The 14,392-nt window shown below is 43.2% G+C and overlaps 1 protein-coding gene across 3 annotated transcripts in view; it reads left to right on the top strand.

Annotated features, from left to right (window-relative positions):
• Positions 1 to 14,392, top strand: part of atp8a2 (ATPase phospholipid transporting 8A2) — a 285,157-nt gene that overhangs the window by 225,148 nt on the left and 45,617 nt on the right. For all 3 annotated transcript variants that reach the window (XM_007900625.2, XM_042333953.1, XM_042333952.1), the window contains one exon: positions 5,140 to 5,218. In XM_007900625.2, coding sequence (XP_007898816.1) covers positions 5,140 to 5,218 — 79 coding nt within the window. The remainder of the gene's footprint in view (positions 1 to 5,139; positions 5,219 to 14,392) is intronic.

Genomic DNA, 14,392 nt, shown 5'->3' with positions numbered 1-14,392 from the left:
AGACACCTCGGAGAGTAGCTTTGGCTGAGAAATAAACTATTTCTAGCCACGAACAAGTGTGCCAATGCAGTTTAAAATGGTCTTGTATTTCTTTGGTAACTGTTTGTCGTATCAAAGTATCACAGAAACTATGCAGGATTTAATTCAATAAAAAATAATAATTACATTTGAAATAGCACCTCATTGACACCTCTCAAAGCATTTCACAGGATATACAGTGAAGTGTAGTGACTATATTTAAAAATCGAATTCTTATCATTCCTGGTGGCAAGGGGATAGGGCTCAAGGTGAAGCGATTTTGCAGGAGAATTCACGAGAGTGTGGGCTTCCTACATGTAATATGATTCACAGTGAGCTTTTGGGCAGTGACAGCAATATTTTTTTATGAAAATGAGGAGTATTAATAATCCTTGCATTTGATATAGCCCCTTTCATGTTGGGAGGGTGTCTCAAAGCACTTCGCAGTGCAGTGATTGTGCATTTTGTAGGCAAATACGGCAACCAATTTTCGCACAGCAATTTATTGAAGAGAAAACAATGCATATATGAGTGGAAGGGGAATAGAGGGACATAGGAGGAGTGGGGGCTTGTGTGGAATATAAACACCAGCACGGGCTAGTTGGCTGAATGGCTTGCTTCTATGTTGTATCACTCTATGTAACACAGGAAACGTTTCGTGTAGCAATAGGGCACTGGTAGCATTGACATAATCATTTTACAATACAAAATTGCATTTGTAAAGCGCCTTTCACGTCGGGAGGATGTCCCAAGCAGGGGTGAGTGGGGATTGGGATCAGGGAGGGTGGAGGGCAGAGAGGGTAGGAGGGCACGGTCAAAGAGGAGGATCTTGAGGCGTGCCTTGAAGGAGGCAAGGGAGGGAGGGAGCGAGGTGAAGGGAATTTTAGTTCTGCACTTTGGTGTGACCTTGTTAGCGTCTAACAAATAATTTATCTGAATTTCCTCATTTATTGCAAAGTGTCTGCCACAGACATTTATAGAAAATAATCAATTCAGCTTATTGCTTTCCACCTGGAACACAGTATTACTTTAACTTGAAGCCAAAGGAAATCAGTTCAGTGCGTGTAAAATAAGGTGGAAATATTCAGCTGAGGAGTGTTGACTCAGCTGGTAATTGATCTGAAGAAGTCAATGAACCACCCGTCATATGTGTTACTGTTGGAAGGACTTGGTGTCAGTGTAGTTCTGCAACAGCCCAGAAAGACTGGAATAAATACAAATGCTGGAAATCTACAATGGCACACTCAGCGCTAGAGGAGGAAAAAATTGAAGAGGCCTGTCATCTGTGAGATGACATTACGCAGAGATGCTGATGGACATCAAGCAAAGTAGAGAGGAGGGAGAATTGAGGAGCATTTACTAATAGCACAGTCAAGTAAAGCCATGTTATAAGGCATTTGTTGGGGTCAATAAGATCTCAATTTGCCTATTAACGAGGCCACAATAGTTTCACTGCAAAGCATGCAGTCTGCCGGTTTGCCTTATGGCATCTCCGTGCTAAGAAAGGGCGACTTCCAAAACATCAGGTTGTATACCATAGTGTAAATAACATAGAAATATATTCTCACGTGTACGAGTCTGAACAGTGTGCCAGCCATCAGGGAGCTATGCTGTGTGTTTATTCTTCTTAGCTCCCAAACAGTGTTATCGCCATGTGTGATCACTAGTCTGACTGTACATCCAATATCTTTTTGAGAGGGATCAATGCGTAACTATCCTCCTTGGGGGGAAATAAGTGGGGTCTCCTTGGAGCTGAGCTGGATCTGAGGTGATGTACTTGGCAATGGAAAGTCGGAATCGAGTCAGTCCTCTGCTGCACCACCTCCACAACCCTTCACTCCAGTACCGTTTGTTAACCCAAATTATAACCCCAAACAGACAGACAGACAGAAGAGTTAAGGAAAGAAGATGAAAGCCACAGTCTAAAAATGTGTCTTTTTTAACTTGACTGTAAAATATATAGACGTAGTGGTTGATTTTGGTGAATTACAAAGATTTTTTTTAGAATTACAGTAAAGTTCCATTTTCCTCCCAAACCCTTACAATCTGCCTGCTCCTCAGATTCAGGGCCACCCTAGATCAGAGTAAATACAACAAGTCTTCGTACAGTTACAATAATAATAATCCTTGCATTTGATACAGCGCCTTATCATGTCGTTGAGGGGTTTCAAAACGCTTCACAGAATATACTGTAAAATGAATTGACTGTACATGTTGTGGCTGAAGTAAGGATACAAGTAGGCTTCACACATCGCAAGTTTCATTGAGTGTACAACCTCCCTTGATAAAATGCTCCCCTTTATCCATTTGTCCTCGGTGCTGTGCAATACTTATGGGTGAGTCTAAAAATTGCCTTTGAAGACTGATCTTCAAAGAGATGAATCCAAAGTCATACAAGTACCCAGTTATAATCCTCAATGCAGATTTAGCTACTGCTCTAATAGTTTAATGTCAATGATTGGCCCAAAACTTTGTCTGCTTGTTTATCCCCCACAAAAAAGTATTTTAAAAAGGACTTTCATTGCATTATCTTCTGAGGTGATGCTCATGGATCAGTAGATAAAATGCTTCTCTCCGCTAGCCTGGAGTAGGCAAGTGCACGCACAGCAATTTAAAGTATTCCAGGAGCAACAGCTTTGAGAATTCACAGTGATTTAAATTGAAACATCTAAGTCGGCATCCAGCTACAACACCATGCTGTGTAGAGCAGTGTGAGATCAATCCCAGTTAACAGGAGCCTTGTTATAGTGGCGTGCTTGGCTGGCTTCCAAAGGGATATTGTGAAGAGCTGTGTTATAGATGGGCACATCCTTAATGGGCACATTATTCTGCAGTCTTGCTGCAGAAGTATATCTTCTCAGTAGTGAACGAAGTGTTGCAGCGATGGTACACATTCCACCGTGATGATTATCTAAAACACACAGCACCACCCCTGGCTGCCTTCCCAAAGTCGCAATGGGTCAGTGCACTGGAACGTCCTGACAATTCCTGGAATCTATACCCAGCAGAGTGATCTCTTCGATCTTCTCCTACCTCGTTCCTACGCTCGGCAGTCTGAGCTTTCAGATTCACCCATCCTTGTCCTCTGAAACTCCCTCCCTCGAACCCTCCACATATTCCTTATCTAGCTGCCTTGCGTCGTGCCTTAAAACCTACCTTTTTATTGCATCATCTTCCCCATCTCCCTTTGCCCTTGCTTGGTGTCTTGGTTATCCTATGTGAAAGGTGCTACATAAAAGCAAGTTGTTATTATTGTTGCAGAGGTCCAATGTGAATGCCTAGGAGCCCATTGCCCTGTTAACCATGCAGCAAAACCATTGAAGATGAATTCACAGCCACTGTACCAAACACTGATCAATTATGTGCCCGGGTGACTGCAGACAGAGATCAAAGCGAGCGGTGATAGCGAGCGGCTCGAGTGCTTGAGGAACTGTCTGAACTTTGAAAGCAGTTACTTGCTGAAAGAGACTTTATTTTACACGGGGGGGGGAGGGGATGTGAGGGTGAAAACTATAACGTGCTTGTGAGAAAAAATAACAACACGAAATGTCAGCTTTCAGTATTCTGGGGAGGGGGAACTCAAAGGTTGGCAAGTCCAATGTCTGCCCCCAGGCAACTTTGTGTCGAACCATTCTGACAAAAATTTTGAGGGAGAGTTGTCTCCCACAGCCAGACGTTGACAGAGTGGAAATTTCTGATAATTCTCAGAGTTGTGGCAATTTTCGCCCCAAAGTGAATGGCAGATTCTTCAGAGTGAATTACAAACCAGTCTCATGATTGAGGTACAATATATGAAAGTCGTCTGAACAGAGGGAAGTGTGACATGCTGTGTTAGAGCCCAGTACTTTTCGGAGGTGAGATTCCAAATCTGATTTGCTTATTTGGCATCCAGTTTCTGACCTCAGTTGCACCTTTGCCAATCCAGGCTCCAATTCCTGCATTATTAACCCTGTTAATGTAGGTGTTCGCTAATAGAATACAGTGACTTTAGAGTAAATCCTGTGAAGCGCTTTGAGATATCCTCCCGATATCGAATGCATTATAAGGCAACATTGAGGTAAATCATATGCGGTTCACTAGTGCTTCGATGCTTCTAATGGAGATGCAATTTAACTTTTTTTTCAATTGTTACTTTTTACTTTTTTTAAAACCTTTTTCTCTCAACACATCTTGCTATGTTTATTAACACCATGCATGCCACACCCCATTCCCCTTCTCCCAGGCCTCTGTCAGTGTTGTTCTTGACCCGTTTGCTAAATAGGTCGCAGGACGATCCAAGCCTTCTTGGCCTCCTCAGCTCTTTTCCTTCACGCGAGAAGCTCTACTTGATGTGCTTTTCTGATGCCAATGGGGATTCATTATGTGGGGAATTGCTAACAACAGCATCAACTTGCATTTATACAGCGCCCCTCATTCCAGGGTAGCATCCCAGAGCACTTTGCAGGCAAAAGCCTATTCCCGTTCACTCTGAACCACAATGTGTTGTAGCCCAGTGTACTGCTCCATTGTTTGCCCTTGTCAATAGGCCTCTAAATCACCTTTCCTATTTGGAAGCATGAGGAGCTAATATTCAAAATATGTCAGTGGTCAGAGCAGGAGTTGACAACTACCCTTTGTTGTGACAAGTTAAGAGAGTAACGTGAGGGTAATTTGTAATTTGCGTATAAACTTTCAGAGCTATTGGAGTTCTTGTGGGTTTCTTGTGTATGAGAAACCAACATTATTACTTCAGCTAAAATGAATGGAATGACAGGCCAAACACTTGTGACTTACTGCACAAGGAATACTGCCGACAAACTGGCTGACCATTCGATTTAGTTTGGAGCTGTTGAAGTTTCTCATTAGCGAATATTTGTCTGTGAGTTTGGAGCACTTCAAATAAATTGTAAATTTACAGGACTGACTCAGTGGAAAATGTACTCTGCCTTTGCAGCCCATGCCTGTGGGACGTCGAGATATTTTGAAGTGCCTCTTCTGGTTGAAAAAGTCGGTGATGGAATTTAAACAGAGTTGCCTTCTTTGAAGTCATTTTGTGTTTTTTGGGGGGGAGGTGGGGGCTGGGCAAAATGGAGGTCATGCCCTTGGCTGGCTTCTGACTCTGGAAATTTGTTTTCCCTGCAGGTTTTCTGGGGTCACTGCATGAATGCCTTGTTCCATTCCGTTATTCTCTTCTGGTTTCCACTGCAGGCACTTGAACAAGGTAACTGCTCCATTATTGATAATGTAACTGCAGAACATATGCTTGTTTTCATCATCTGCTTGTTTAGAAAGGGTGTCACGTTTCATTGCCCCACAGGGGCTGAGCTGCTAATTAACTTTACAAAAACAACACTTTTCTCATAATATCCCATTTCTTAAAAGCTCTGATAATTTAACACGCATATGAAAAATGTTTGTGAAAGCACTTGTTAACTTGCAAGAGAAAAAGCAAAGGCTAAGTATTTCTCCTGCTTGTGGTCATCTTAGATTTTGAAGTTATGCACAGTTTATAAGGGTATAGCAGTATTTTACTTGAAATAGAAATATCAATTGGAAGGTCCAAAGTAAACATTATTACAACTCACGGTGGAGTTGTGTCTCTCATTTCCTGAATGTGATGGCCTAAAATGTGCCTCTGCTTATGACGTGGTAATTTTTCCTGCAGATAGTAAATCCAGTTTTTAATCTTTATTAATCCCCTACTTTAGCCCCTCACCTTCCATCACTTCACCACTAATGTTTAGCTTGTAGAACATTTAGACCAGGAAGAGAACCCTGGGCGTTCTGATAGATAAGTCACAAAAAACTATCAGTAGTGTTCCAAGTAGGTAAGAAAGCCAACCATAATAATAAATAATAATAATCCTTGCATTTGATATAGCGCTTTTCACGTCGGGAGGACGTCCCAAAGCGCTTCACAGAACACACTGTAAAGTGAATTGACTATATTTGTGGGCGAACGTGGCAGCCAATTGCGCACAGCAATGTCCCACAAACAGTCGTAGATTGAAAATGACCAATTTATTATTGTTTTTTGTTTTGGAGGGATTATTATTAGGCTCTGTGTGGAGTAAGGAAACTTGCCCAAGGTTTCGCCCTGTGCCTGGAATTGAACTCAGGTCTCTTGCTTGCAAAGCGAGTGCTCTAACCAGAGCTACAGGACTCCACTCCACGCCTGGTGGGTGTGAGGATGGGGTGACGGGGTCGGGGAGCCTGGTGGGGGTGAGGATGGGTGCATATAGCTAAAGGGGTTAAGATATAAATTGAGAGTGCGATAATTTTTAAAATTTGATTTATCGATGGGGGCGGGAACGGGGCTAAGCGGAGTCTCCTTGGAGCTGAATTGGCTCCAATGTGACGTTTGGGAATGGAATGAGTCCACACTCTCTCTGGCGGTCTCGGTAATCCGGTTCCTGAGCCAGGCAGGTCTACAGTATTCCAGGGCACTGCTGATGGGACGTCCTCCCGACGTGAAAGGTGCTATGCAAATGTAATCTTGTTGTTGTTATTGTTGATTGTCACCTGGAAGGACAGAACCAGTCACTGGGGCCAGAGAGTCTTCCCACTCAGTCTCCCATTAACCCTGCAAGCCACAGCCCAAACAGGGAGGCTGGTCCTAGCTGTATAAGCAGCTGGAAAGCTTGCCAAACAGTGCAATAGCAAGCTATGCGGTTTTAGCTGGTTAGACTACAGCAGCATCCCACCAAACACTCTTGCTAACCTATGCTAATACTTTCTGGAATTAGGAAAGCAGGATATGTCCCTCCAGGAAAACAGTGCTAATTTCGTTCCAACAAATATCTCTGGAAAATCCATGTGTAGGTGGGATTCTTGGAACTTTCAGGCATGGTGATGGGTTTCTGCATATATTAGAGACCCATCCAATCAAAAAAATCACAATTGTATTTAACCTCAGTGAGACCACATCTTGAGTTATGCATGTGGTTTTGGTGATTGTTTCAACCAACATATTCAGTTGTTGGACAGAGTTCAGGACAGGGCTTTTAGATTAATACCAGAATTTAGGGGAAAGGGCTATGAGGAATGATTGAATACTCTTTCTTTCCTCTCTTGAGACAAGAAGGCTGAGGGGGACGTGAAACGTGGTTAGAATTATGAAGCGCTTTGGTAGATTTTAATATGGAAAGATTTTTTTTTGCTGTGTAGCAAATTGAAGAAACAAAGAAGTCTCGCCGGTTTAAAATAAGGACATAAAGTTTCATAGAGTAGTACCACACAGAAACAGACCTTTCGGCCCAACTAGTGTTTTTAATATACACAAGCTCCCACCCCTCCAATTCCGCTCCCCTGTATCCCTCTGTTCCCTTCTCCCTCATGTATGTAGTTTTCTCTTAAACACATTGATGCCTTTTACTTCAATCACAGCCTCTGGCAGTGAGTTCTACAATCTCACCACCCTCTGAATAAAAAATATCTTCCTAATAGATTTACTTAAAAAAAGGAAATAGGAAGTACAGGAGAATTTGTTTTTAGTAAAAGAATGGCAGGCAAGTGGAACTCTTCTTACTAAAGGGTTTTAAAAGGAACGAGACAGTTTACTGGAGATTAAAAGAACTTGGGGTTACTGAGTGATGAGCCAGATGTGTCAAAGGAATCTTTGGGAAGTGGGTGGATAGCGTGATAGACCAATGCTCTACTCCTGCCTGAAACTGTGACTGTAGAACTCTGGATTCTAGTGCTTGGTGTTAGGTCAGAAAAGGATATGTGAAAGAATATCTAACGAGAGCAGATACATAGACAAGAAACAGTTGGCTCCTGGGAGTTTTCTCCCCATTCTATCTCCAGCAAAATATAGGTTCACCCAAAAATCACATAGTCACTACACTTTACAGTATACCCTGTGAAGCGCTTTGGGACATCCTTCTGATGTGAAAGGCTCGATACAAAGATGTAAGAATGATCATTATTGATATACACCTATACATCCCTCCTGGTTCTGGTCACTTGGATCCCTTCTAGGGAATGTGAGAAACAGGAAAAGTGAAAACTTTTTTTTCAGCTCAAGTTAATTCAGATGAAAAAAAGATTTTGCTGGAAAATTCCTCTCAGACTCCTGAGGATGAAGGACAGCCAGATTTCTCACCCAGTTCTCTGTCCGATTAGGATCTTTTCAGCAGCTTCCAGGTCATGGAGTTCTGTAGCTCAGTGGTTAGAGCACTCGCTTTGCAAGCGAGAGACCTGAGTTCAATTCCAGGCAGAGGGCGAAACCTTGGGCAAGTTTCCTTACTCCACACAGAGCCTAATAATAATCCCTCCAAAAAACAAAACAATAATAAATTGGTCATTTTCAATCTACGACTGTGGGACATTGCTGTGCGCAATTGGCTGCCGCGTTCGCCCACAAATATACAGTCAATTCACTTTACAGTGTGTTCTGTGAAGCGCTTTGGGAGGTCCTCCCGATGTGAAAAGCGCTATATCAAAATGCAAGGATTATTATTATTATTATATTATTATTGTGAAGTGTCAAAGCTCACCCAAAACCTCAAGAGTCACATATAGAAGATGAGATAAGCACTGTGGGCCCGTCTCCCACTCACATAGTCAGCGACTGAAGTTTTAGACTTGTGTTGCCCTGTCTCCTTTGCCTAAAAATCAGGATTTATTAAACTGTGCAGGTTGGTAGATGTGTGCGCTAACAGACAGGAGCTCCTTCCAGTCCCTATTTTCAGATGCATGTCTGGCAGTCAACACATATAATTGAAAAGCAGACCCAGAGAGGACTGGGTGGTGCAGAAGGTTCGAACACTGTTCTTGCTCCTTTGGGGCCTGATTTCATTGCATGCCAGACTGATGGGATAAGAATCTCTTCTCTCTGATGGCTGTAAGTGAAACGAGTTTGGACGGCCTCGACCCAGTTCCCAGTGGACATGAATCCACGGTGCAAAACTGCCAATAATTCAGCACTAATTGGCACTAAATTGGCAGGCTTGCTCCGAGAAGCCACATTGAGAACTGGTATGGGAAATGGAAATGTCACTCAGGTTCAGTAAGTGATGCCCTTCTGAGACTGAGGTTAAGGTGTTTTGCTTGGGGCAGAGCAGAAGAAATTTGATACTTTGCATCAAATACACCTAAAATTCACCTACACCAACATTTATCTACAAATTCACAGTGACTACGTTATTAAATGCTGCAAAGCGCTTTGAGGCGTCCTCCCAACATGACAGACACTATATCAAATGCAAGAATTATCATTTTACCTAATGCAACATCAGGCCTGGAGTCCTTGATGCTGCTATCGAGTGTAAACAGGGAGAGAGCATTCCATTTCCCAGCACGGACGTCCCTCGCCTCTTTTTAATGCGCACAAATTCACCCACGAAAACAAACAAAGTCATTCGTAACAACGAAAAAAAACAACTGCTTTTTTGTTTGGAAAAAGTTGCATTTACCTACGTTCTTTCATTCATTAGCCTGCTGTAAACCACGAGAGCAAAACACCTCCATCTACCTTACTCAGTGTGTGCATATCTTAGCTGGAGCCAACCCTGAAACTTGACATCTCTCAGCTCATTATGCTTCCAGTTAGTAAGTAGAGTGACAGCCTCCTCCAGAAATCTGCCGACCTCAGTAACAGCCAGCGCATGCCTCCCCTCTGTGTTACATGACCTGTTTTTTTAAATGGAGTAGAGTAGGCATTTTTTATTGGTGAACCCGTATTCACTGAAGGTGTGTGTGTGTGTGTGTGTGTAGGGGGGAGGGGCAGGGGGACTAATTCTGAAGTGTCCGAGCCAGAAATACATCATTGAAGTATTTCATCTCGTACCCTGCCACCCTAGTAACCCTTTCTCCCCCAAGCATTTTTCTTCCTGTTTGCACTGAAAACCAGCCCTCGGGGTGCAGAAAGTCTCCTGCAAAATAATAACCTTCGAAATGAATAAATCAAACTGGCCCAATGTTGTCCACAGCAAATTTAAAGCTGCACTACCTTGGTTGAAGTGAGTTTAGCATTTTGTTTTACCCTTTTCAAATGTTACAATGGCAATTTCCGTTGAAGTGAGTCAATGCATTGTAAAAATATCTTATTGCTTGCACATGGCATTCTTGTGATGCAAGTTACATATGTCCATTCCAGCTGTTCTCCCACACTGATAATTAGACAAACATCCTTCTAAATGGAGGGAGTAATACCCATTACACACACAGCCCACTCTCCACTGTCCAAAGAAAACTCAATGCTAAGCACTAGTTCTTTCAATGCTCCTCCCAGGGTTTCTGCCGGGTAAATGGTTGTTGCATAAATAATTCTCCCCCACATCTGCACCATGACCAACACTGCCTATCACCACCTCCGCAATATTGCCAGACTCTGCCACTGCCTCACCCCTCAGGCTGCCAAAACCCTCACCCATGTATTCATCACCTCAAGGCTGATTACGGAAACTCCCTCCACATAGGCCTTCCCAACTCTTCCCTTCACAAGCTGCGGATCATCCAAAACTCGTCTACTCTCGCGTGCCAGGCTCCATGACCCTATCACTCCCACCCTCGCCCGAGTCCACTGGCTCCCCATCCCCCAGAGGATCGAGTTCAAGATCCTTGTCTTCACCTTTAAGGCCATCCATGGCCTTGCCCCCTCCTACCTCTGACCTGCTGACTCCCTACCAACCTGCCCGCTCCCTCTGTTCAGCGGGCTCCGGCCTGCTCCATGTCTCCCGCCTGACCCTACCATCGGTGGTCGGGCTTTCAGCCTCTCTGCCCCCACACTCTGGAACTCCATCCTACAGTCCCTTCACCTCGCTTCCTCCCTTGCCTCCTTCAAGGCCGGTCTCAAGAGCCTTCTCTTTGACCGTGCCTTTGATCTCCCTCCCACCTCTCTGCCTTCCCTCACCCCTACCCCACCCCTCCCCCATGCTCGGGCCCCGACACCTGACTGTTCAGCGCTTGGGACGTCCTCCCGACGTGAAAGGCGCTCTATAAATGTAATTTTCTTGTTGTTGTTTTAATCAAAAATAATAAAATCATAACTTTTTTTTGATATGGTGCCTTTCATGTCAGGAGGATGTTTCAAAGCGCTTCACAGGATTTTCTGTATAGTGCAGTGACTGTATCTTGTAGGTGAATGTGGCAGCCAATTCGTGCACAGCAATATCCCACAAAGTGCCATAAAGTGAATGGCCAACTTTATTCCGGAGTACTTTTGGTCAAAAAATTTTTTTTTAATCCAATACCTTCTATTCTGCTCTCAAAATCTTAGTTAAATAGCTCAGTGCCGTCTGTATTTGTCATTAGGAAAAGCCTGGATCATTTCCGCTCTCTCGCTCTCTCTCCTCAATCTTTCGCTCCGGTGAATAAGTTCAGTTCCCTGAGCCTCTTCTCATCAGCTAGGATTCATAGTCCTTAAATCACTGTTGTCCCTCAAGATCTTCATCATCGCCTTTAAAATACCTCCACGGCCTTGTAGCATCCTATCTCTCCAATCTCTTGAAATCCTTTGCCTCCAGCCACTCCTTCCACACTGTTGCACCACCAGTGGGCGAGTCTTCCCTCTAGAATGCTCTCCAAAAATCCCTTTGATCGCTCCTTCCTTCTGCTCGCAAATTCTCTCCAAAGACCTATTCTTTATCTCTACTTATGGTCTTTGGAAACCACATTGAGACGTTTGCCAATGTGAGAGGCAATACATATCGGGACTTGGAATCACATAGTCTAAACTGACTCTCCAGTGCATTGCTGCGGGGGTGTTGTATTGTCGGCGGTGCTGAACTTCGATGAGACGTTAAAAAACAAGGCCCCATCTGCGTGTTCAGGTGGATCTCAAGATCCCATGGTACTAATCGAAAAGAGAAGGAAGTTTCTCCTGGTGTCCTGACCATCAAGTGCTCCAAATAAAATTGGTCATTCACATTTCCTTTTCCATGGCTGTTTGTGAGACATTGCTGTGTGCAAACTGGCTGATGCTTTTCGCCCACAAAATACACAGTTAATTCATTTTACTGTATATCCTGTGAAGCGCTTTGAGACATCCTGACGATGTGATAAGACTCTACATCAAATAATAATAAAAGATTATTATTATCAACATTAGACAAGCTAGGGCTCTTCAGTCTTGAGAGAATACATCCGAGGGAAAGTTATAGATGTGTCTAACATTATAAGTGGGAATGATACAGTAAAAAGTAAACCCAGAATACTTTTGGATGTACAAAGACAGCAGAACAAGAGTTCCTAGGTTTAGAGTTGAAAACAACAACAACAACAAATTACAAACAGCGCCTTTCACGTCAGGAGGATGTCCCAAAGCGAAGGGCAATTTCAGAACAAATTTCTGATACCACAAAGTTTTTCTTTACCCAGAGAGTAATTACAGACTGCAACAGGTTGCCAGGAAGGTTGGGTGAGGCCAAGACATTGGATTCAGTTCAATGATGGTTGATGCACTGATGTGAGGTGGGTATTCTGGAAGGTTGGGATCAGATGGATTGAAGGGGCTACATCTTCTGAATTGAGCTTGTGAAGTGTAAATTGTTGTTGTTCTTCCTGGACTCTCTTCAAGGCTTCACTGCAAATTTTACATCAGTTGCACAGAGTTTCAGTGACCCTATCGTCAGAAGAAAGGCAAATCAGTAACTGAAACTGCAGACCATGTAGAGTGCAGTGAGAGGTTATCACAAATGGGCTGGAGGCATCCCACCTCTCCCCAAGACATTGTCAACAGTGAAGTCAGTGAAGCCTGTACATTGGAGCTTAAGTAGCTTCCTTCCCAACATTCTGTTTTCTTCCCTAGGTGAATCGTGCTGGGGTTAGTATTCAGGAGCCATAATAATTATCCTTGCGTTTGATATAGTGCCTTATCACGTCATTAAGATATCTCAAAGGGTTTCACACAATATACTGTAAAGTAGCCCTGTGTATTTTGTGGGTGAAAAGTGGTAGCCAGTTTGCGCACAGCAATGTCCCACAGACAGACAGGCATGGAGTGAGTGACCGATTTTATTTGGGGGATTTGTAGGCCCTCAATTTGTTTTTTCACGAATTAGCTGTCCAATTCCCTCTTGAATTTGTTGACACAATCTGTCTCCACCTCCTCTTTGGGTAACGCATTCCACATATGAACCATTCTATATATAATTAAATCTGTGTTCTCTGCTCACCTTCTCTTCAGGCTCGAGTTCCTAGGGTTCAGTTTCTCTATATCCCTTAGTACCTTGAATAATTCAGCAAAATCTCCCTTGACCCTTCTCTTCTGCAATGTGAACTTCCAAAGCCTTGCCTCGTAACTCAAGCTAATTCCAGCTATCATTCTTATTGCCTAGAAGATTTGTTCACTGAAGCATTTTTTGACGTGTTGGCGTAAATACAGCACAATGTTTCCACAAACTTATTTCTGTGCCAATGACAAGATAGCATTTCCCCACAGTGTGAAGGTTTGACCTGTGACCTGTTCTGCAGTTGTGGAGCATCTGCAGTCACATCTGGAGAACACCTCACATTAAATATTCAGTGCTCATATGGCACATGTGTCTGTCTTTAGCCCTCTTAATATGTATTCAGACTGATTTGAGCAAAGCAATTAACAAGAAGAGGGGTCAGTATCAGAGGGAATGGATGCAGCCGTGATATGAAACTCAAGATGTGAGCTTAACTTTGCAATACACAGCAATTTGGAAGCACTGTTTTTTAACATCACCAAGTGTACGTTCTTCTCTCATCTTCCCTCTGTGACCCATGTTGCGGTACGTTTCCACCAGTTCTCGGAGCCCATGTCTCACCCAAGTCAATATTTTTCATGTATGAGCCTAGGTTGCCAAGGCACCCCAATAGCGTTACTTGAACCTCACATTGCTACCTAAACCCAAGTTTTATGCAAGAAAACCCATGTAAGTCATGTTATCGTGCAGGACTTTGGCGTGAGGTGATCTCATATCAGAGTTGAAGTTTTGCAAGTTGTGATAGTGATAGGCAATAGGTTTCTCTGCAAAAGATGGATGCAACTTATGTTGCAAGCTATTTCGGTCCTGGCGGTGAAGTGACAGCAAAGCTAACACTTTCCTAAATCAGGCTTTATCAAAGCCTGTGATTGTCTGCAGAGTATTGGATGAATGGAGGCTTCACAATGGTCATTATAGTAATAAATAATAATTCTTATATTTGATATAGCACCTTATCACTTTGAGATGTCTCAAAGTGCTTCACAGAATATACTGTAAAGTGAATTGACTGCATATTTTGTGAGCGAAACACAGCAGCCAATTGCGCACAACAGTGTCCCACAAACAGTCGTGGATTGAATGACCAAATTAGCTTGTGCTTATCAGTGAAAACTGTGGTTGCTTATTTCCCTATTCTTTCAAACTGAACCAGAAATCTCGACACGTTCTCTAGTATTTTGAAGAAGATGGTGAAGATTGACAGCTCTTCCTGAAGAACT

Source organism: Callorhinchus milii, unplaced genomic scaffold, assembly GCF_018977255.1.
Source record: "Callorhinchus milii isolate IMCB2004 unplaced genomic scaffold, IMCB_Cmil_1.0 Scaffold4, whole genome shotgun sequence".
Taxonomy (NCBI): Eukaryota; Metazoa; Chordata; class Chondrichthyes; order Chimaeriformes; family Callorhinchidae; genus Callorhinchus; species Callorhinchus milii.
The sequence above is the reverse complement of the archived record's forward strand: the minus strand, read 5'-3'. Positions and strand labels throughout refer to the sequence as shown.